A 22639-nucleotide genomic window follows, 5' to 3' on the forward strand; every position below is an offset into this window, starting at 1 on the left:
GACCCCGCCTCTTAAAATAATAACAACAAAACCCACGTGGAACTGAAAGTAAGAGGAAGGGGGAGCCTGTTCTCCCTCACTGTACCAGACCACACTAGTGCTTCTTAACTGCCTCAACTCTCTTAAGGCACTGGTTCTTAAATAGGATTGACATCACAATACCTGAAGGGCTTTCTAAAAAAGACATTTATAGAACTGAAAGAAAAGAAAAATGGAGGTCTGGATAAGAAACTGGATTGGCAGGTTTAGGGGTCCTGGTCAGCAATGTATATTTTAAAAGCACCTTGGGAAATGCTGATACGCATCTTTAAAAGATTAACATGAAATCAATGTTAATGCAATAAAACAGAATTTCTGTTGAAATAAATGGAACTATATTCTTTTTATAGAAATACAAAGGGAAAACATCAGGGAGATTAGATTTTAGAAAGACTATAAACCTGGTATTTGCCAGTGAAACTATAAAAGCCTGTTTAATTTCTACAATGATTTCATGACATCCTGAGGTACCTCTAAAGCTTCCTCAAGGAATAAATGTTCAAACACAAAATTAATTTGCAACATAAAAAAATGCACACAGCTACACAATATACTTTTCCTCCAAACAAAATAAGCCACAATTCTAATAAGAATGTCATAAATTTCCAGGCCGGTCATGGTGGCTCATGCCTGTAATCCCAACACTTTGGGAGGCCGAGGCGGGCAGATCACTCGGGGTCAGGAGTCTGAGACCAGCCTGGCCAACATGATGAAACCCCATCTCTACTAAAAATACAAAAATTAGCCGGGCGTGGTGGTACACGCCTGTAATCCCAGCTACTCAGGAGGCTGAGGCAGGAGAATCACTTGAGCCCAGGAGGCCGAGGTTGCACTGAGCCGAGATCATGCCACTGCACTCCAGCCTGGGCAACAGAGTGAGACTCCGCCTCAAAAAAAAAAAAGAAAAAAGTGTCATAATTTCCAAATATTAGGAAAAAATGCACTTGAGCAAATCACAAAAATCCCTTCTCCTCTATATGAGGTTTTTAACATAATTTTTTTTTCCACTTTTTAAACAATTACTAAAAGCAACCATCTGAAGTTACTACCCATGATTTTACCAATACATTTGCCTTTCAGAATTACTGATTTAAAATTTTCATACTCTAGTTTAACAATCTGCATGCTGGATATCTATTAAGCTACTCAAGAAAAAAAAAAAGATAATAGTATTCTAATCCGTAAATTCAGATAAGTTTTACAGTGAATCTAACCTAAAGACTTGTTCTGTAAAATTGATGAGGAATATGTACACTCACAAATCATTATTTTCACAGAGGGCTGATTTCCCCATAAATCAGTTATTTTCTGTCAACAGGTTACAATTTTAGCCTAACATAATAAAAGGGAGTCTTTTAAAAAAAAAATGTTTTTGAATAAGGGTTGCTCATCCTTGAACTCAAATTAACAGATCCCTTATCTAAATAATGTGACTCCTAATACATATATATGTAATTTTGTGCATATCATTTGTTTTTATGCCAATGGAAATTAAATTCTCAGTACAGTATTTCATAAATTTTTTATTTTTTAATCTTTATAAATTTTTAAAAATATATTATAATGCAGAACACTTCATGAATTTGGATGTCATCTTTGCACAGGGACCATGCTAGTTTTCTCTGTACTGTTCTAATTTTAGTGTATGTGCTGCCAAAGTGAGTATACATTTCAAAGAATTTTTTTTTTTATGCTGAAGCTACTAGAGCTTCATCTTCTATATGCAAATATAACATATCCCACTTAAAGTGGGTCAAATCAATAGCTACCATTAAAACAACAGTTTTTTAAGATGTGATAGAACAATTTTCTATTCTTGAAGTATCCAACATCTAGATTCGTGGTAAACTGAACCTTCGATTCAAAGACTATGCTCTTTATGATACCTAATTCTACTCTTATTTTGCTGTCCTTCAATGTCTATCTTAACAACAGTCACGTCTTGGAAATTTCTAACCCCTTATCCTCATTTTTACAGCCTCCGGGTGGGTGGGGGGAACCAGGAATTCTGTGAATGAGACTACAAAGATATTACAAATAAAGTATTCTTTCTCATTTTTTTGAGAAGTAAACAAGAACTGGTTTTCACTTTTGGGTAAATATAAAGGAAAAGTGTGAAATGTTTACCTTATGACCGTGTAACAGTGACATTTCAATTATAACACCATGAACTGATTGAAAGTACAAAATCCTCTCTTTATATTATGCAATAAAATGACAAATTTTGAAGCACTCTAAAAAGTTTTAATTAACTTATTTATTTTCATTTTCAGAGACAGGGTCTCACTGTGCTGCCCAGGCTGGAGATCAATTGTGTGATCATAGCTCACTCCAGCCTTGAACTCCTGAGCTCAAGCAATCCTCCCGCCTCAAGCTCCCAAGTAGCTGGGACTACACGTGTGTGCCACCATACCTGCCTATGGTTGTTGTTTGTTTATTTGTTTTGAGAGACCAGGTCAAGCTGTGTTGCCTAGACTTATTTTTATGTGTAAATCACCTTTAACAGAGGCCATGTGGATCTAACCCAAATAATTGCAACTTAATTTCCATCTCTGATTTTCCCCTTAATAACTACAGAATTTCATCAACTAATTTATATAATTCTACTTCATTTTGGCTGAATATCTATCTATGATAGATACTTAGACTATCTGGTATTAGAAATACTGTAAGCATTACTAAAATAATTAAGTACCTTAAAGCTTCCTCATAAAATGTATTTAATCTTATTGACCAAACTCAGGCACATAATGTCAATTTATATGATGGATTTAACCTGAGCTTTATCAAGCACACAGTCCTCAATATTTGATGGAGATCACAGCCTGCACAACTACTTTGTTTTCCTGGTCTACACGTAGTAATCTTCCCTTTGACGTAACTTCAGTCTTGCATGTATTAATGGTGTCATTTCTAGATGAACTGTCATTAATTAATTCAACAAATATCATTAGAATATTGACTATATAAAGTGCAGTGCCTAAATCCCAAAAACATGAATAATTTAACATATTTTTAAAAACCAGCATCAGGGTTTTAACTATACTAGTAGGAACCTTACCCATTGGCCTGTAATAGTAGGTTACTTACTTTGGTCTCTATAATGTTTGAAGAAACAAAACAGTAACCTACCCGCTTGTCCCCAAACTTGGCCAAATGATCTAAAATGATGGGATCTCCCTAGACTCTACAATGGTCGCAATCTTTTAAATAATAACACTTATTTAAACGAAGCATCAAAACACGGGGAAGAAAGGTGTTAGCTACTAAATATAACTTTTTTTTCTTCTTGAGTGGTAGTGAATGTTTGAGTAAACGGTGTTCTTCATTCATAGTGATAAATTGTGCTGTTTTGTTTACAAACAAGAAATCTAAGACAAGAGTGTCTTATGAAAATTAATTACAAAAATTCACACAAAAAAGTAAGATTTAGTTAACAATGTAATTTTAATTTTGGATTTCTTTCCAATGAAAAAAGCTACCACTGAAGTACAAACAAAAATTAAAGTTGATCTCAAGAAAACTGTGGTTGAATCAATAAGCGCCTCTTATTTATCTAACATTAACAACAATTTAGTTGTTTTCTCTTATTTTCTCTTTCTTTTTTTGCCAGGACATGTTCTCATGTGAACAAGTTAGTTGATGTTTTTGTAACCATTTTAAAACATACATATTAAAGTGTAACATGTAAATAAAAGATATCTGATTACTAGTTCCAGAACCACAGGGTTGTTGTTTTTTTTTTTCCATCCATGGGACTCTGCTTGAGGGTTTTATATTTTAAACAGCCACAGTACTTATGCTACTCATTTCCTAAGTATCTTGAAAAACTAAAAGTTATAGTAACTAATTTATATTTTGTCTCACTAACATTACCAAGGTGGAAGGAATCCCTGTTTCCCAGATTTATTCATGACTAAGCATTGGCAACTCCCACTATATTCATGAATTCAACAATAACTCTAGTAATTCAGAACACAGACATTAACCAGAAATGAAGTGATACTAGCCTCAGCCAAAGGATAATGTAAAGCTCATGTACCTTATTCACAGGAAACAATTCAAGTCCTTGACTCAAAGCCTTTTTCTCATTAAAAAAAAAAAAAGGTACTAAAAGATATATTTGTGTTCTTAACTCTCAGCAGATTAGGAGGAGGATGAGAAAGGGAGATTAAGAGGAAAGAGGAGATAAGAACAACAAAAGTTCTAAATCGAGCAGTCATTCTCAAAATGAAGTCCCAGGACAAGCAGCAGCATCAGCAACACCTGGGAACACATTAGAAAAGCAAATCTTCCCTGGTTCACCCAGAGCTACTAAATCAGCAACTCTGGGGATGGAACCACGCAAATGCTGGGGTTTAACCATCCTCTAGGTGATTCTGGTAGACTGAAATTTGAGAATCACTGTCATAAACAGCACAACAGAGTTACCAATAAAAAAGCCAATAAAAACAAACAAAAAAATGATCAAAGCAAGCTTGCCAGATTATGGCCATTCAAGGCACTACTTTCAGGCACTTTAAGAGATTCAGAAGCAAGAGAAAGACCTTACCGTCAAAAAGTTATAATTAATTCATTGGAGCAGAAGATCAGTGGAAAGAATAACAAATCTAAGTGATTACATAACTTGAAATAAACTCCTCTACAAACTTGGATATGTAAAGGTTATCTGTGTATTCTGGTTCAATACAATTACTGAGGCACATACAGTTGAACGAGAGTCATCAATAAATAAGATTATATTTTGTTTTAAGCCAGAGAGTACCATGGAAAAATTTCTGAAAATATAAAGTTCTGACAATTAAAACTGTAAACTTCTGATATCCAAAAAATTCAAGTATGCTGGAAAGATTCATTTCCCCTGACGCTAGATAAATCAGTTATTGCAGCTGCTTTGGTGATATTTTTAAAGTCATTACAAAAGATGCAAATGAGAAAATATCTCAAATGTATATTCATGAGATAACCAGGATCAACTGTTAAAACTTTTGCTTCTAAAGGAGGCTGGGAAATGTAGCCAAGCTGCTTAAAATCATTTAAGTCCAGATTTTAGTCAAAAGTCATCATAGGAGAAACTTCCAGGGTTGGGTCATCCCATCTTCCCATTCTTGCTCCTTCATGCTCTTCCCCTTCCTTTCTAGCTCACTTGAGAGATGCTGAGAAGCTCTTGACCTGTGTCCCTTATAAGATATGTGAAGAGCATCCTAGCCAACCTGAACACCTGCCTTGGAGTGTTACAAAAGCAAGAAATTTTTTTTTGTCATACGAAGCCATGTCATTACATTTTGGACCCATTTGGGCAGTTTAACTTACACCACCTCACACACAGTGAGCAATAAGATTATGACCTACATTAACTATGGCTGAGAGAGAAGCATATTAACTATGGCTGAGACAGCAGCTGGTGAATACACTGACATCCTTTACATCAATACCAATTAACATCAATAGGATGTTAATATATTTAATCTTAATGTTAATTTATTGTTTACTGATGTTAATTTTACTGTTTTCTCAAAGGTACCCCCACCAAATGACTACTAGTTATTAGTTACTATGTATAGGAATACCATGCTAAAATCTAGACAACATGTAAAATATAGAAAAGTGCTTATGAAATCATAAGAAAACATCTTATTTCAGACATATCAATATGTAAGAGATTCGTGACTGAAAAATTTAGAACTAAACATTATTACCATAATAAATATGCAATCCACATCTAGGTTGTTGCAGGCATTTATGAGTAGGATTTACATGCCTATGTGCATTGCGGGATTGAAAAAGGCCACATCTATAATTCCTCTCCTTTCAGTAAGACCCTACCTACTTGCCCTACTCTAGAGTAACTACATCTGAAAGGCAGTAAGAATAAGAAAAAGATGAATTTCATGGTCAAGCTGAGAAGAATCAAAGGATAATTCAAGAAATAGAAGGGGCTACAACCATCTGATTCATTGCTATAGAATTAGAGGACCACTCCTAACTAGACATGTAACACACAGAACAGTAAATTTATTCACACAAATACTATCTTCTCCACTGAGTAGGCATATTGCTCTGGATATCACTGAGCTAAAAGGTTAAAGAAAAAACGATCTCTGGTGCTCTCAACCTACTTGACTAAAGAAGGAGGTGGGAGGAAGATCAACATCTAACTCTCCACGTTCAGCTATGAAACAGATCAGAAATATTCTTGGGCATTTATTTACACCTGTTCTCTCTGCTTCTCAGTTCATCCAGAACCAATACAACACTCTGATTCACCCCAGACTCTAAGCTTACATTTGCTGAAACAAAACTCCCCTCATCTCCACCTACGAAACAAAGGGAGCCATGGGAAGATTTTCTATTTACACAGAATATGTCAAGAAGTCCGTATGCCTTCTAAAATCTTCCTTAAGTCTAGTACAAATGTTATCCTTCCCTTTTTATTACTTCGCACCACTGTCTTCATTTCTGTCTCTTTACTGTCCTCTATGCTTCTACAGATGCCCATGTCTCAAAAACACAGAATTTTAGATTAGAAAGACTTAAAATCATCTACTATTACCTTCTTATAGAACTGAAGACTCTAAAACACAGAAACCAAGCGGTATGCTGAAAATCACATAGCTGCTTCAGTAGAACCGGTACCATGTTCTAAAGGCAATCAAGTCATAATACACTGAAAGCAGTCCAAGAGCAGCAAGAGACTTTGCTGCAGCTGTAGATCACTGGATTGGTAACTCTTAAAGGGAATCCTTACCCACTCCCATCCAGCCCCTACCCCCTAATTATGGGACAAAATAGCCAATTCAATGAGATTTAAACAGGAAGTTCACAAGAGGAACTCTTATACCTATCAGGACCCATTAACCAGGGATTCCACAACCAGTAGAATATTATCTACTGGTAGCTATTTAAGCCTTACCTGACAGGTCTCCAAGCCAGCTGCAGCAGCCACATCCCTCTCTGCGCCATAAACGTCTCGCCTCAGTTTCCTGAAATTCCCAACTGAGAAGGGAATATAGCCAGCAGGCACTCCCAACCCTGTTATGATTCTACAGTTCTACTGTTAGTAAATTTCCCGGGGCATCACAATCTGTGTCCTTACATATGCATACACAGAGGAGCTTCTTTCTAGGATAAGCTCCTCATTACAGGGCAATTAAAAGGTCCACTTCATAAAAACCTTGAGATCCCTCATCTTAATCATGAAATAGTTGTGAATTTACTTGTTTTTTAATGTAGAAAGCAATCTCCAAACTAAATAACTTGGAAAGATTTGAATGAATCTGCTGAATATACCTGAAAAACAAAGTAGTTACAAAGAACGGAAACATGCAATTTAAAAATACAAATACTTTAATTGGTTATAAGAGTGCTTCAGCATCTCAAAACACACAGTGTCTAGTTTTGATGCTGTTAAACTTTTTCAACAGGCACATTTCTGTTCCTCATTTGACTATTCACCTGAATATTCTTGAACATTTGCAGTTTTTAGAAGTTCTTCAAAGATGTTTATTAATTAAAATTCACTGTACTTAAGAGATACCTAACAATTACAAAATTATTTTCCAAGCAAAAATTAAGCCTTATCTATTGAGTAAGCATTTATTAAGCACCACTTATACCTAAATTTGTACTAGATGAGAAATGGCGTGGTCCCTTCTTCTTAAGCAATTTGTGAGATGTTTAGGAAATCTAATTAATATTTAAAACAATTAGAAGGCTACTTTAATGCCAAACTACCATTACTGATATTAAGTACAAAACTAATCTGAAGAATTCAATTTAGACAGAAATATCAAATTAATTTGAGCTATAATTATTTGACTATCCCACAGAATCCATTTAACAGTAGACTTCTGAGAAACAATTACAAGGAAAATCTGTTATGTTTATTAAAACTGGTGATATTTAAGAATGACATAAATATGGTTATAATTTTTATTTTTAATAATTATATCACTTAGTAAACACAAAATAATCTAAAGCAATAGCTTATGGAGTTTTTGTGCCTTGAAAGACTTAATGTAGAGCCCTAAAACACACAATGAAATTTAAAGTCTGAGCTTAGATTTTCACCATCTTCAAGACCATAGATTCATCCTGTTTCCCCAAAAAAAGAAGAGTTTCCAAAGAGTTTCCTATTTTCCCAATGGTACACTCCTTAGCTGGATATCATAGTAGTAATATAGCTAGGTAGACATATCTGTGGATTTAATTTTACCCACACTAGTGTTCCATTCCTTATGACTTATAAGAGTTCACAATTTTGGACCTATACAATTCGTTGAATTGAATAATACTTCTCCCCAGTTGCCTGATGCCATCTTGTCTGTCTTACAAATAAATCAGTTATATAGACACACACAGAACTAGTCTGAAGAATAAAATAACTAAAAGAACTATCATATAGGAAATTTTTTTTTCCCATTCAGCAAAAAAGGAGAGGACTAGGACAAGTGGATGGAAGATAGACAAGACTTTGGTTTAGCAGAAGACTGAGTTTTCTTTTATATTCAAATTGTTAAAATGTACCCTGGGCTGGCTGCCTTGGTTAGTTAATGAATTCCTTATATTTCTGTAAGTGACTAAGCAGAGATTAGATGACAATCTGTCAGAAATGCCACCTCTAGACTGGCGCAAGGCTCGACTATGTAAATCCCCAAGGTTCCACTTAGATCAATAACCAATATCATGTTATTGCCTAATCCAACTACTATGTAATTTAAATACATAAAACCTCCATTTCCTCATCTATGATATAAAATGCCATAGACCTAATGGATCACGGAATTTTATTTTTTAGCACAGAACTTTAAAACCGAAAACGATCGGCTTATCCCAGTCCTTCAACATTATAAGAGTAAGTAACTATTTTTAGTCTACAACATTCATAAAAAGTTTTGATATTTCTGAACAAGAACGACAAATATTAATTTCCCCTTTTTCTTTCCCTTCCCTTTTTCCCTCACATATTTCTCAAGCTAAAAATGTTTATTTAAAAAAAGGGTATTAGCCAATTTTACCCACCAATTTGGCACCATAACCTCAGGAATATATAAGAAATGACTGTTCAGTATTTTTAAAAAACTGGATGTAAGAACATAATTTTCTTTGGATTTATTTTCTCAAAAGCTTACAATAAATACACTTGGTAATAAATGAATACAATTATTTAATAATGCTAATTTTGGTATAATAATTAGATGATTCTCCCCATATCAATCATATGAGTTTGCCTTAATAATATGCAACAAAGACTGAGTGGGGTGGCTCACCCCTATAATTCTAGCACTTTGAAAGACTGAGGAGAAAGGATCACTTGAGGCTAGTTTGAGACCAGCCTGGAAAACATAGTGAAAACTCGTCTCTACAAAAAAATTTAAAAAGAATTTTTTTAATTGGCATGTGTCTGTAGTCCCAGCTACTCAGGAGTTTGAGGTGGGAGAATTGCTTGAGCCGGAGCTGGAGGCTGCAGTGAGCTACGGTGGTGCCACTGCATTCCAGGATGGACGACAGAGTGAGACTCTCTCTCTAAAGTAATAATAATTTACAAGAAAACATATCTAATGATTAAAAAAAAAAAACCCTGCACTATTTTCATCTTGAAGGAATGAATACTGACAAATACTGAAAATCACTGTGACTCATTTTCTCATTTATAAATTAATGATGACATTTGCAAATATAAGAACTCATCTCTGCCCCTCCCAAGGGCCCACACATAATAATTAAGCAGAAGGAAAGATGCTCAATTCCTGAGACACAACTGTGCACTAAACCACCAAATGATACACAAGAACACCACGCAAAAATGTGTGCTGCTCCTGCTGCACTTACAGTCACTTTCAAACACACTATGGCGCTGTAAATTTGTTAACACTGAGGTAATTAAACCTAAAGTACACGAAGACTTAGTTAACTATGTCTACGATTAAAAATACTCAGGAAAATTCTGATGAAAAAGGACATTCAGCAATTAGTTCTCATGACAAAATTACTTTTCGGCCGGGCGCGGTTGCTCACGCCTGTAATCCCAGCACTTTGGGAGGCCGAGGCGGGCAGATCACGAAGTCAGGAGATTGAGACCATCCTGGCTACCACGGTGAAACCCCGTCTCTACTAAAAATGCAAAAAAAAATTAGCCAGGTGCAGTGGCAGGCGCCTGTAGTCCCAGCTACTCGGGAGGCTGAGGCAGGAGAATGGCGTGAACCCAGCAGGCCGAGCTTGGAGTGAGCCACTGCACTCCAGCCTGGGGGACAGAGAGAGACTCTGTCTCAAAAAAAAAAAAAAAAAAAAAAAAATCACTTTTCATGGCACAAAAATTAAAGTATAAACTATTATTTCATATATTATGCACACTCATAACTTCGTTTCCAGAGATCTAGTCAAAAAAATCCTCTGCCTAAGCAAGAGCTAGTAGAAAAATGTATCTTTAGGCTATGTGTTACTTAAAAGTATTCTTACTGTATGACACTCTGGAAATTAGTCTTAAGTTGTGTTAAATCAGTGGTTCTCCGGGAGGTGGAGGTTGCAGTGAGCAGAGATCGTGCCACTGCACTCCAGCGTGGGCAACAAGAGCAAAACTCCGTCTCAAAAACAAAAAACAAAAAAAACAGTGGTTCTTAAATTTTGGAAGGCTGTGAACCTCTGAGAGAATAATAAAAGCTGTTGCCAGAGAAAAATCCCTATTTACAAATAAAAATATGCATAACTGGAGGGATTCTCAAAGACAATGAAGCCCAAGTGCCATATCTGTAGTATCATTAAAACAACTAACTTCACAAAAGATACTTAGAAATGTAGCTATTGTTCATAAGTTCAATGTGCATAACAAAACTGTATCTATAAATCCTTGATTCCTTAAATTAAAAAATAAAATGGGTGTGTATACAATTTGATAGAAATACATGCCACATATTTTAATGCCTTTTAAACCTAATTAGCTGTGATTAAATTCAACTATTTGTATAAAATTTTATTTCTTACATTGAGACATATACCAAAAACATGACTTATCTTTTCTTAAGTGATCAAAACAAATTTTTAAAAAGCAATGTGATTCACTCAGGGTCTCCTTTGTGCCAGGCATTATGCCTTTGTTCCTCATAATTTGAGGAAACCCACTCTTAATATCCACTCAACTTTGCTCAAATATTAGGCCAAAATAAACTGGCCTAAAAATTTTGACAAATATATTTGGTCAAAAATATATTTAGATATATACTTTCCCATACGTAATGAAAATGTTACCCTAGTTTACATAAGTGTCGAAGTATTTAAGGTTTCATATTTTATAGTAATTTGATACTTTCAAGGGCAATAGTTTTGGGGATAGAAACTTTAAAAGAAAATTAAAAACTTGTAACTAAAATCAATGAGTTACACCTATAATAGACAGCAAGCATTAAAAATAAACTAAATCACTACTACCATAGGTAAATAAACTATTTATTCTATAACCTTACACTGCAAATGTCAAGAACCCTTCCTTAAACAAAACAGTATTTGTAGGTAAGAAATGATGGAAGACACTGAGAGTACAATAGTTTTTCCGAAAGGCAGACTTAAATATTTTTTCTTTGCTCATCTCCAGAGTGTTAAACCAATAACCAAACAGAAAAAATAATTAATGCAAAATAGTTCATCATTGTTAAATATTTTAACTGAGTTGTCATGTGAATGAAGAGCACTTTTAAAATAAGTCATTAGAATTCAAGAATACATTTCATATGATATAATGACCTATTTCCAATGGTTCCAGAGAGTGATCACTTTCATCGTTAAGAGGAGCTAGAATAACCATTTAATGCTAGGGCTATGTAGAAGAATAGTTTTTCAGCTAATTTAATTTTTAAATTAATTAATTTCACCCTAAGTTTCTATTGTGAGGTCCAATTGGGACCAATGAATGAATATACCTACCTCCAAATAAGCTTATACCTATACCATAAGCATTAATGGATTTTTTAAACTGAATGTTTTTAAATTTAAAATTCTCTTTAATATTTTTAACTCTTCCAACTGAAAAGGCTAATTTTTTTTTTGAATGGCATGTCTAAATTAGTTTCATGAAATAAGTTAACAAAATGTTTATTTCTGATACAAGGAAGGAAGTATTGTTAGGCCAAAATAAACTGGCATGTAATTAAGAAGGCCAAAGTTTTCTGATTGCTATATGGATCCCATTATTGCGGGTGCTTTGGAAAGAGACATATAAAGTTGAATTACAACACTGCTCAGAAGTCTAGACAATGTCTGTCTAAGAAATTTTAAGATGTGTAGCTCACTTGTAGATTATGCTCATGTAAACAATGTGAACACACCTCAACGAGAGAAAAATCATAGCAGTATATTACTTACAATAAAACTTTTAGGCTACCAGAGATATTCAATTCTGACACTGCTCTCTAGGGAAGAAATGAAAATGCTTACAAATTTAACTGAACCTGAAAAAAAACCAAAGTAGAAGAAAAGGTAAGGGAACAAGTCGGGGGAGGGGAGTTGGAAGGGAGACGGGTAGTAAGAGAGAATGGTGGGGAAATGAGGCGCTGAAAAAATCCTTAGCAACACAAGGTTATTAAGCTCTGAGTATTGATACTTTAATGCTAAAACAGATGCTCTGCTCCACCGTGTTATCTTTATCTTCTCTCATTTTTCTTCCCAAAGAGGTCCTTGAATTAGATATATGAGTATTTAAATCAAAGATTTACTTACTAATTGGATTAAGCCCTAGAGACAGTACCAGTTCCTGGCTGGTCTAGATATATCCTTTGGCTTTGTTTTAGTGTGTGTATACATTTCATTTTGTTTCTGTTTTTTTTAATGTCCAAGACCAAGTGATGATTTTCCTGTATAGGTTCTAGAAGCATAATTTGTGTGCAACTCAAATATTTGACAAACATAAGATACCAATCTGCTCAGCACTTACTATGAATTCAATATGATTGTGCATACCACCTTTCCAAATCAAGTATACAGCAGTGGGGATAAGTGATGTTAATTTAAAAAATTTAAATATTTTTATATTAAAATAAACATTATGGAGTAGCAGATGCAAAATCTGCATGAATTCTTAAGATAAAAACGAAGACTGCAAAGAATCATAGATTTCTCAAAGGGTCGCATTGAACTATGCCTTCAGGACTCCTGGAGTACAAGCACATTCGCCCCAATTCTTCTGTCATTATGGGTACACTTTATGGGTACATTATGGGCAGAAGATGACTAAAAAGTGTTTTTCTCTACTGCAATGATCCCTAATGTAGCATATTTTTTTCCTACTACTGTTTATAATACTTTACCCAATTTAAAATTACTACTATAGCATTTATAATCAAATATCTGGAAGGGAATACTATCTAAAGATGTAAAATGATTAAATTATTTTTTAGAAATTTAATGTAAAAGGAGGATTCTGAGGCATATGTACATAAATATTCCCGTTCTTTCTGATGCCTTTATAAGTTTGAGTGAAACAGCACAAAGTTTTAAAAATAGAGAAATACAAAAAGATAGATTTTTTTCCTAAATAACCATTTTCCCCTTTACATTTTTTTGTGAGTTTTATATATAAAAATTCTTATATGTAATTTCATTCATATTTAAATTTTGCTTTAAAATTCTCAACTACACATTTGGCCTATGGTACCAAAAACTAGAACATAAAGCTCTTAATTTGTTCAAATGTGAATCATTCAAGTATACAATTTCAGTTCTGATAAATTAATACTAAATGGTGCTTACAGACGTGGTATCTGGAACTCACTGAAATAGTTACTCAACTTACCTGGTGCTAATCCAGCAGTAGCAGGGCTTCCCATGGATGGGTGAGAGAAAACTTGAGAGAAGGCAGACATATTTGACTGGGACACGTTACTCAGCCTGGAGGTTGATCCTCCTTTAGGAATAAACTCGCTTGCAGTAGGATTTGGTGTCTATTTAAAAATCAAATATAGTAAGTTAACACACTTTAAGCTGAAAAAAGACATTGAATCTACTAGGCATATTCCATAGTGCTTTATTTACTAAGTAAAATATATTATTGAAAGGATTAACAAGTGTTTTAGGTTCCATATTTTGGTGTATCATAATTAAATTTCTTAAAGGAAATCTGATCATCAAATTTGACGACTTTAATCGTTTCATTTGCAGAATTTTAACCTCAGTAATGTGTAAAATTTGTCTTTATTATCAAGCATGCATCATTACCAAACTACTACGTTTTAGAGAACTGGGAGGTTGAGATTACCTCAAAACTGAGCAACAAGTTTCAAGTTTAGTATCTTTAAACCACTTCTACCAAGATAAAGGTCAAAACTGCCTTTCTTCCAAAATTAATCACTTTCTTTTTTGTAGGTACTTCAAACATTTCCCTAATAATATGGTATCATGTATTTAGGTAACAAAGTAAAGGTTAGTAAAACATTTAAAAACAAGGCAAATATGGGAGGAATCAAGATATAAGAAAAACTAAAGCGATCCTAATGCCCATGCAGTACCATGTGTGACTTGTTACACTGAAAAATATTTGGCTATGAGATTACACGGAAAACATCTTTTTCACAGTGGTACTATGCTACAACTCTTTATATATTCAAGTGGCATGGTATTTTTAGCTTTAAGAAATACTAGAACATATGAGACTATACATAAGATTCATAAAAAGCCTATATAATATTGTCCACATTAAATTTCCACAGGAGGCAGAAAGAACAACTTCCCTATTTAATCTGAATGAGTTAAGAGTTCAAAATACTGCCAAGTTAGAGTTCAAAATAATAAATCTGGAAGGTAACAGGTCACCAGGCTAACCCAAATGTAAACTCCAAAACGAGTATTATCAGTTATGTGCCAGCTAAAGTTAAAATAAAAAGTGATAAAATATAGAACAAATGCTAAATCTGGGCTTAATTAAAATACACTAGAACTACAGAATCAATCTTTTACTGCCACATCTAAGGCATGAATTTCTGAAAAAGTATAATCAGGTCTGAGGCTATATTTTCCAAAGGCGAAAAAAATCCTCTTTTATGACTTAAATGTGTTTTTCAAAAATTTCCAATTGTAACATTCCCAAAAATAGCGGCATGTTCTCTAAACGGATGGCCAATTCCTTGATTTCTGGAGTAGAAAACAAGCCACTGCATTTTACTAATGTAGTACCTTCCTAGTTATAAGGGAACAAATGGCTACCAACAGAATGAAAAGTATGTCAGGGCCGGTATGTCCCAGTTAAACCTAAATCTTAGAAGTTGAGGGTCAAGATAAGAGCCATTGATATCTTGATAAAATAGACCAAAATGGCTAGAGACATGGACTTCAGGATTATGCAAGATTACTAGGAGACAGCAAAATTATGTAAGGAAAATAATACACAATATGAATATTTTTAGTATGTTCCTGAGAAAACAGGTATTACCCAGTTTCTATTTCACGTATATCCTATAATTACAGTAAATAACAGACTAATTTCAAAAATGAGTTTCTCTAACCTTATTATTTTGAAAGCCTATTTTTATTATTTTTGAGACCCTGTAAAGGGGAAAAAGGAGGGGAAGGTCCATTCTACCTTTCATAACAGATTATAAAGGACCTCCAAATATGTACGAGTAGAAGTTATTAAAATTAACCTATTAAGATTTACATACAAAACCATACCTTCTACAGATTCAATAACCATGGATGCCAAAACCTACCCAACAATGAATTTGAATTAAGACCTAAAACTCTCCTTCCTTTCTTGATTTAGTATTCCTTGATTTGGTGGTTTGTTTTGTTCAACTATGAGCACTTGAGATTAAAGATAAAATAACTTAAATGGCAGAAAAAATAATTATGTAAGATTCAGGTACAACAACGCACAAAAAAAATCTTTAACAGATAATATAAATTAATTGTAGCCAGATCAGAGAATGATCACATACATTTAAATTAAAAATCTGAAATTAAGACCTTACCTAGAATACTTTTTCATGATAAAAATCTTTAAAATAACATGTAACAATAAAGATACATTCTTAAAACTTCTACTGGTTTAAAATATAAATCTTTTTTTAAAACTATAAAATCTATTAAAAATAGCATAGGTATATATTTTCAACATGTTAAGAATAATTTTTTGAAAGATAAGGCTAAACTGGTAATTAAAACAAGTATCACATTAAAATGAAATACCTGTTCAGAAAAGAACCTATTTCTTTCAGGCTTAGGAGGCAAAGGTTTTATCTAGGATTAGACGACATAAGGACTTGAGTTATATAAATTATTTGACTAACTTCAACAACAATAAGGAGTTTGGGATAAATAAGAAAAATAGAGATAAAAAAATTAAAGTTTTACTATCCCTGCCCTATGTTTGAATAAACCTTTCCTAAAGACAGATATTTCTCTATAATATTAAATTTTTGGTTTCTGTAAAATATACAGATATGTACTCATTTATATTCATAATTAAAACCCTAATTTACATTTCTATTTTAAATAGTTCTAAGTGGACATTTTAAAAAATTAATGTTCATTCAATAGTCTAAGATTCTCATACACTCAAATTTACCCCACAATTTTTTTTTTTTTTTTTTAAGACAGAGTCTCACTCTGTCACCAGGCTGGAGTGCAGTGGCACAATCTTGGCTCACTGCAACCTCCACCTCCCAGGTTCAAGTGATTCTCCTGCCTCAGTCACCCTAGTAGCAGGGATTACAGGTGTGTGTCACCAAGCCTGGCTAATTTTTATATTTTTGGTAGAGGCGGTGTTTCATCATGTTGGCCAAGCTGGTCTCAAAGTCCTGGCCTCAAGTGATCTGCCCACCTCAGCCTCCCAAAGTGCTGAGATTACAGGCGTGAGCCACTGTGCCCGGCCTGCCCCACAATTTTCATGTCAAAAACAACCAAGTGCTTCTTATATAGTGAGTTCTCCAAAATGACATCATCCCCCAACTTTCGAAAATGATTCCTACCGCTACCTTCTAGACCCAAATATAATAAATCAAGAATCCTGACTGTTAGCTTAAATGTTGTTGTAATTATTATTATTATTATTATTATTATTATTATTTTTTTTGAGACAGAGTTTTACTCTGTCACCCAGGCTGGAGTACAGTGGTGCGATCTTGGCTCACTGCAACTTCTGCCCCCCGGGTTCAAGTGATTCTCCTACCTCAGCCTCCAGAGTAGCTGGGATTACAGGCGCCTGCCACCGCACCCAGCTAATTTTTGTGTTTTTAGTGGAGATAGGGTTTCACCATGTTGGCTGGGCTGGTCTTGAACTCCCGACCTCAAGAGATCTGCCCACCTTGGCCTCCCAAAGTGCTGGGATTACAGGCGTGAGCCACCACACCCGGCCTAAATTTTTTTTTTTTTTTAATTAGATGTAAAGACAAGAAGTTTCTGTTGAATGATAACAGAACATAAGATATGTAACATTTCATTACATATATGGCCCAAAAAGGCCTATAAGAAAAAAATAGTTATCATACAATGATGGGATGAATGAGAAACTAATATTCCTGAATACTGGTCAGGGTTATTTTAATCACATAGTAAACTCACTTAACTACTGGACAGCTCTTTAAAGAGCTCGGCCTGCTTTACCTATCTTAAAGGCTCTGTAAATTGGTATCAGTAATCTTTCTATCCTCTGAATGAAAACCTAACCTGGTGACTTCTTCTTAACAGCTTTAAGATATAATTGACATGTAATACACTGCACATACTTAAAACTTTGGTAACTCTTGACACAGATATACAACCTTGAAACCATTACCTAAATCAATATAATGACCATAAACATCACACTAAAGTCTGCACAGGCCTCTTCTAAACCCCTCTCTCCTTTCCACCCCTCTCTGCTCTCTGCCCCCAAGTCTCCAGGAAACCACTGATAAACTTTCTGCCACTATGAATTAGTCTGCATTTTTAAAAATTTCACATAAATGGGTCATACACATGTATTTTTTACCTGGCTTTTTTCTCACTAAACTTTGTCTTAATGGGTCTCAAAATTCTGTGACAGAATTTCGGTCAAGTTGTTTCCATTAAAACGTACTGATTTAAAAAACTAGTAACTTAAAACTACACATGCAAAAAAAAAAAAAAAAAAGAAAAGAAAGAAAAAAATGAAGTAGTTCACAAAACATTCTTCTTTCATTCTGAAGGTTTTAAGATGCATTGTTATCTTTAACCAGTCTTTTACTATTAAACTTAAATGGCCAATTGAAACTAACAGTCCTGAGACCATTCTTCCACCACTGATTAAGACTAGAGTGGCAGGTATTAGGGATAATATTCATTTAGCCTTCTGAGATTTCTGGACAAACCTGGTGACCTTGCCAGCTCCAGCAGCCTTCCTGTCCACTGCTTTGATGACACCCACAACAACTGTCTGTCTCACATCACCAACAGCGAAACAACTCAGAGGAGGATGGTCTGAGAAGCTCTCAGCATACATGGGCTTGCCAGGAACTGTATCAACAATGGCGGCATCACCAGACTTCAAGAATTTAGGGCCATCTTCCAGCTTCTTACCAAAATGGCAACCAATCTTTACCTCTAGCTCAGCAAACCTGCATGCAACATGGGCTGTGTGGCAATTCAGTACAAGGGCATAGACAGCACTGATTTAGCCTGGATGGTTCAGAATAATCACTGAGCAGTGAGGCCAACTGCCTTCATTCGTGGGTCATTTTTGCTGTCAGCAGCAACACTCCCACAACGAACATCTTTGACAGACACATTCATAACACTGAAGCCCACAATGTCTCCAAGAAGAGCTTCACTCAAAGCTCCATGGTGCATTTCAACAGACTTCAGTTGTAACACTGACTGGAGCAAAGGTGATCACCATAACGGGTTTGAGACCACCAGTCTCCACTCGGCCCAGAGACACAGTACCAATACCACCAATTTTGTAGACACCCTGGAGAGGCAGGCACCAAGGACTTGTCAGTTGGACAAGCTAGTGGGAGGATGCAGTCCAGAGCCTCAAGCAGTGTGGTTCCATTGGCGCTGCCATCTTTATGGGTGACTTTCCATCCCTTGAACCAAGGCATGTTAGCACTTGGCTCCGGCATGTTAGCACTTGGCTCCAGCATGTTGTCACAATTCCAAACAGCAACTGGCACAAATGCTACTGTGTCAGGATTGTAGCCAATTTTATTAATGTAAGTGCTGACTTCCTTAATGATTTCCCCATATCTCTTCTGGCTGTAAGTTGGCTCAGTGGAATCCATTTTGTTAACACCAACAATTAGTTGTTTCACACCCAGTGTGTAAGCCAGAAGGGCATGGTCACCAGCCTGCCCATTCTTGGAGCTACTAGCTTCAATTTCACCAACACCAGCAGCAATAATCAGTACAGCACAGTCAGCCTGAGATGTCCCGGTAATCATGTTTTGATGAAGTCTCTGTGTCCGGGGGCATCAATGCTAAGTCACGTAGTACTTGTTGGTCTCAAGTTTCTACAGGGAGATATCAATAGTGAGACCACATTCATGCTCAGCTTTCAGTTTATCCAAGACCCAGGAATACTTGAAGGAGCCCTTTCGCATCTCAGCAGCCTCCTTTTCCATTTTTCAATGATTCTTTTGTTGATTCCACCACATTTGTAGATCAGACGGCCAATAGTGGTGGACTTGCCTTGAATCTATGTGTCCAATGAAGACAATGTTGATATAAGTCTCTTCCCATTTTGGCTGTTAGGGGTAGTTTTCATGACACCTGTGTTCTGGTTGCAAACTCGTTACAAAAAAGTTGATTGGCTTCTTTCACTCAGCATAAAGATTCATCCATGTCACTGCATCTATCAATACTTCATTTGTATTGCTTATTAGTAGTCGACATTATCAATATACTATAATTTATCCTTTCATCCATTAGCTATTTAGATTGTTTCCAGGTTTTGGCTATTACAAATAAAGCTGCTGTGAAGATTTGTACACAAGTCTTTGTACACAAATACACGTTTCATTTGTATACAAACACACATTTCGTTATTCTTGGTTAAAAACGTAGCAGTGAATGATTTGGGCATATAATACGTATGTATATATAACCTTTTTAAGTTAGTAAACTGTTTTCCAAAGTAGTTGTGATTTTTTATTTCTTTTTCTTTTGGAGACAGGGTATTGCTTTGTTGCCCAGGCTGGAGTGCACTGGAAAGATCATTGCTCACTACAGCCACTCAAGCAATACTCCAGCCTAGTTGTATTATTTTGTTATGTCCACCAGCACTGTATAAGAGATCAAGTTGCTCTATGTACTCAGGAATACATGCTTTGGTTGGTCTTTTTCATTTTAGACATTCCAATAGGTGTGTAGTGGTAACTCATTGTGGTTTTAATTAGCATTTCCCAAATAACTTATTTGCCATTTTATATCTTCTTTGAAGTGTCCACATTTTTTGACTACTTTTAATGCATTTTTAAATTTTCTATTACGAAGTTGTGAGAGTTCACCAAATAGTCTGGATTGAAGTACCCCACCCCCCGACCTTTTTTTTTTTTTTTTTTTTTTTGCTTTTTTTCCAAAAAATTTCTTTTGACATAATGTAAGACACAAGAAATGGTACCTTTTTACCTTCTTTGATGACAGGTAACATCTTACATAACCACAGTACGTTTTCAAAACCACAAACACTGGTGCAATAATTTTAGCTAAACTGCCCACCTCGTTTGAATTTTACCAGTTTCTGAGTGCAAAAATGCACTCAATTTGACTGCGTTTTTGCAGGATATTTTTTCCAAGTATGGAATTCTAGGGTGACACTTTTTTTTCCTTCCTGTATTTTAAAGATACTGTTACACTGTCTACGATTTGTATTATTTGCAGTGAGAAATCAGCTATCAGTACTGTGCTTTCTCAGTATCTGCAGGAGACTGGTTCCAGGACCCTCCTGCAGACCCTCTGCAGATACCAAAATCCACAGGTAATTAAGTCCCTCATATTAAATGCCTAGTAGTTGTATGTAGTCTATGCATTTAGGTTCATACTCCTATATACCTTAAATCATCTCTAGATTACTTATACCTAATGAAATATAAATGTGATATGTTATATGGTATTTTTTTATTTGTGTTATTTTTATTGTAGTATGAATTTTTTGGTGTTTTGGTTTTTTTTTTTTTTCCCAGTCCATGGTTGGTTGAATCCAAGAATGTAGAATCCATGGATACGGAAAGCCAATGGTATTGTTGTTCCTCGAAAATGGTTTTGTTTTGTTTTTGGTATGGCTGATTCTTTGATGTGCCTTGATGTAATTTTCTTCATGTTTATTTTGCCTGTGGTTCACTGGACACCTTGAGTCTGTGGGTTTACAGCTTCATCAAGTTTGGAAAATGTTGTCCATTATTTCTTAAAATACTTTTTCTGCACATCCCACCAGCCCCATCAGGAACTCCAATTATAAGGATATTAGGTCACCTGATGTTATCCCATGGCTCACATTTTCTCTGCGTGTGGTTTTCTGGGGCAGTTTCTATTGCTACGCCTTCAAGTTCACTAAACTGTTCTGCAATGTCTACTGCCATTAATCCCATCAAACATATTATTCATTTCAGACACTATAGCTTTAAACTTTCAAAGTCTGATTTGGATTTCTTATCTATGTATATATGTTTCATTCCTGTACTAACATGTTTAATCTTTCCTCTAAGCTTCCTCAACATATGAAATACAGTTATAATAATTATTGTTGATGTTCTTATATAACTATTTCTGAATCATTTCTGGATCAGTTTTGAATGATTGTATTTTCTTTTCTTTATGGGTCTTACTTTCCTCCTTTGCCTGTCTGGTAACTTTTGATTACATGGTAAATAATGTGACTTTTATCTGCCGGGTGCTGGATATTTTCGTATTCCTATAAATCTTCTTGACCTTTGCTCTCCGTTGTAGTTAAACTGCTTACAAATTAGTTTGATTCTTCCAGGTCTTGCTTTTAAGTTTGTTAGGAGGAACCAGGGAAGAATTTATTCTAAGGCTAATTTGGCCCCACTACTGAGGCAAAGGGCTTCCAATTAGCCTTACTCGGTGCTTCACGAATTACGAGGTTTTCCATGTTGGCTGGTGAGAACAGGAACTACTCCTGGCCATGTATAGATCTGAGAATTGTTGACTGTGATCTTCTTGGCAACTTCTTTTTCCAGCTCTGGTAGCCTCTTCATTCACATCCTGAATGCACATCAGCTAAAGATTCAAGAGGGATCCCTTGGCAAATTGCCAGAGTTCTCTCTGTATGTGAGCTCTCTCTTCTTCAGTATGTTTTCTTGTATAGTATTGCCACCTTGGCCACTGTGGACTTCCAGTTTGATCTCCTCAATTCAGACAGATCAGCAGGCTCCACCTGATGTCCCCCTTTCTGTACAAGGCTTCGAAACTCTCCCAAGGTAGTAAGCTAGGTTAATCACAAGGTTCACCTCATTTGTTTTCCATCTCTCAGGGATTACTGTCCTTCACTGTCTGATATCTCATGTCTTGAAAACTGTTGTTACGTATGTTTTTCTTCAGTTTTTTAGCTGTTTCTGAAGAGAGGTAAGTCTAATCCCTGTTCTTTCACCTTGGCCAGAAGACAAATTTAGTAGTAATGTTTTGAAAATATTAAGGAATTTTTTGA

At 35.2% G+C, this 22639-nt stretch overlaps 1 protein-coding gene, 1 non-coding gene and 1 pseudogene across 5 annotated transcripts in view; all 3 read right to left on the bottom strand.

The window, feature by feature from the left end:
• PAN3 (poly(A) specific ribonuclease subunit PAN3) overlaps nucleotides 1-22639 on the bottom strand; it is a 158597-nt gene that overhangs the window by 62306 nt on the left and 73652 nt on the right. For all 4 annotated transcript variants that reach the window (XM_030818587.1, XM_003270216.4, XM_030818588.1 and 1 more), the window contains one exon: nucleotides 13820-13967. In XM_030818587.1, coding sequence (XP_030674447.1) covers nucleotides 13820-13967 — 148 coding nt within the window. The remainder of the gene's footprint in view (nucleotides 1-13819; nucleotides 13968-22639) is intronic.
• On the bottom strand, nucleotides 1599-1705 carry LOC115836776. Its single transcript, XR_004031797.1, has one exon. It is a non-coding gene; the product is annotated as a U6 spliceosomal RNA (small nuclear RNA).
• On the bottom strand, nucleotides 17365-21082 carry LOC105738790 (annotated as a pseudogene).

Source organism: Nomascus leucogenys, chromosome 9 (assembly GCF_006542625.1).
Source record: "Nomascus leucogenys isolate Asia chromosome 9, Asia_NLE_v1, whole genome shotgun sequence".
NCBI lineage: Eukaryota > Metazoa > Chordata > Mammalia > Primates > Hylobatidae > Nomascus > Nomascus leucogenys.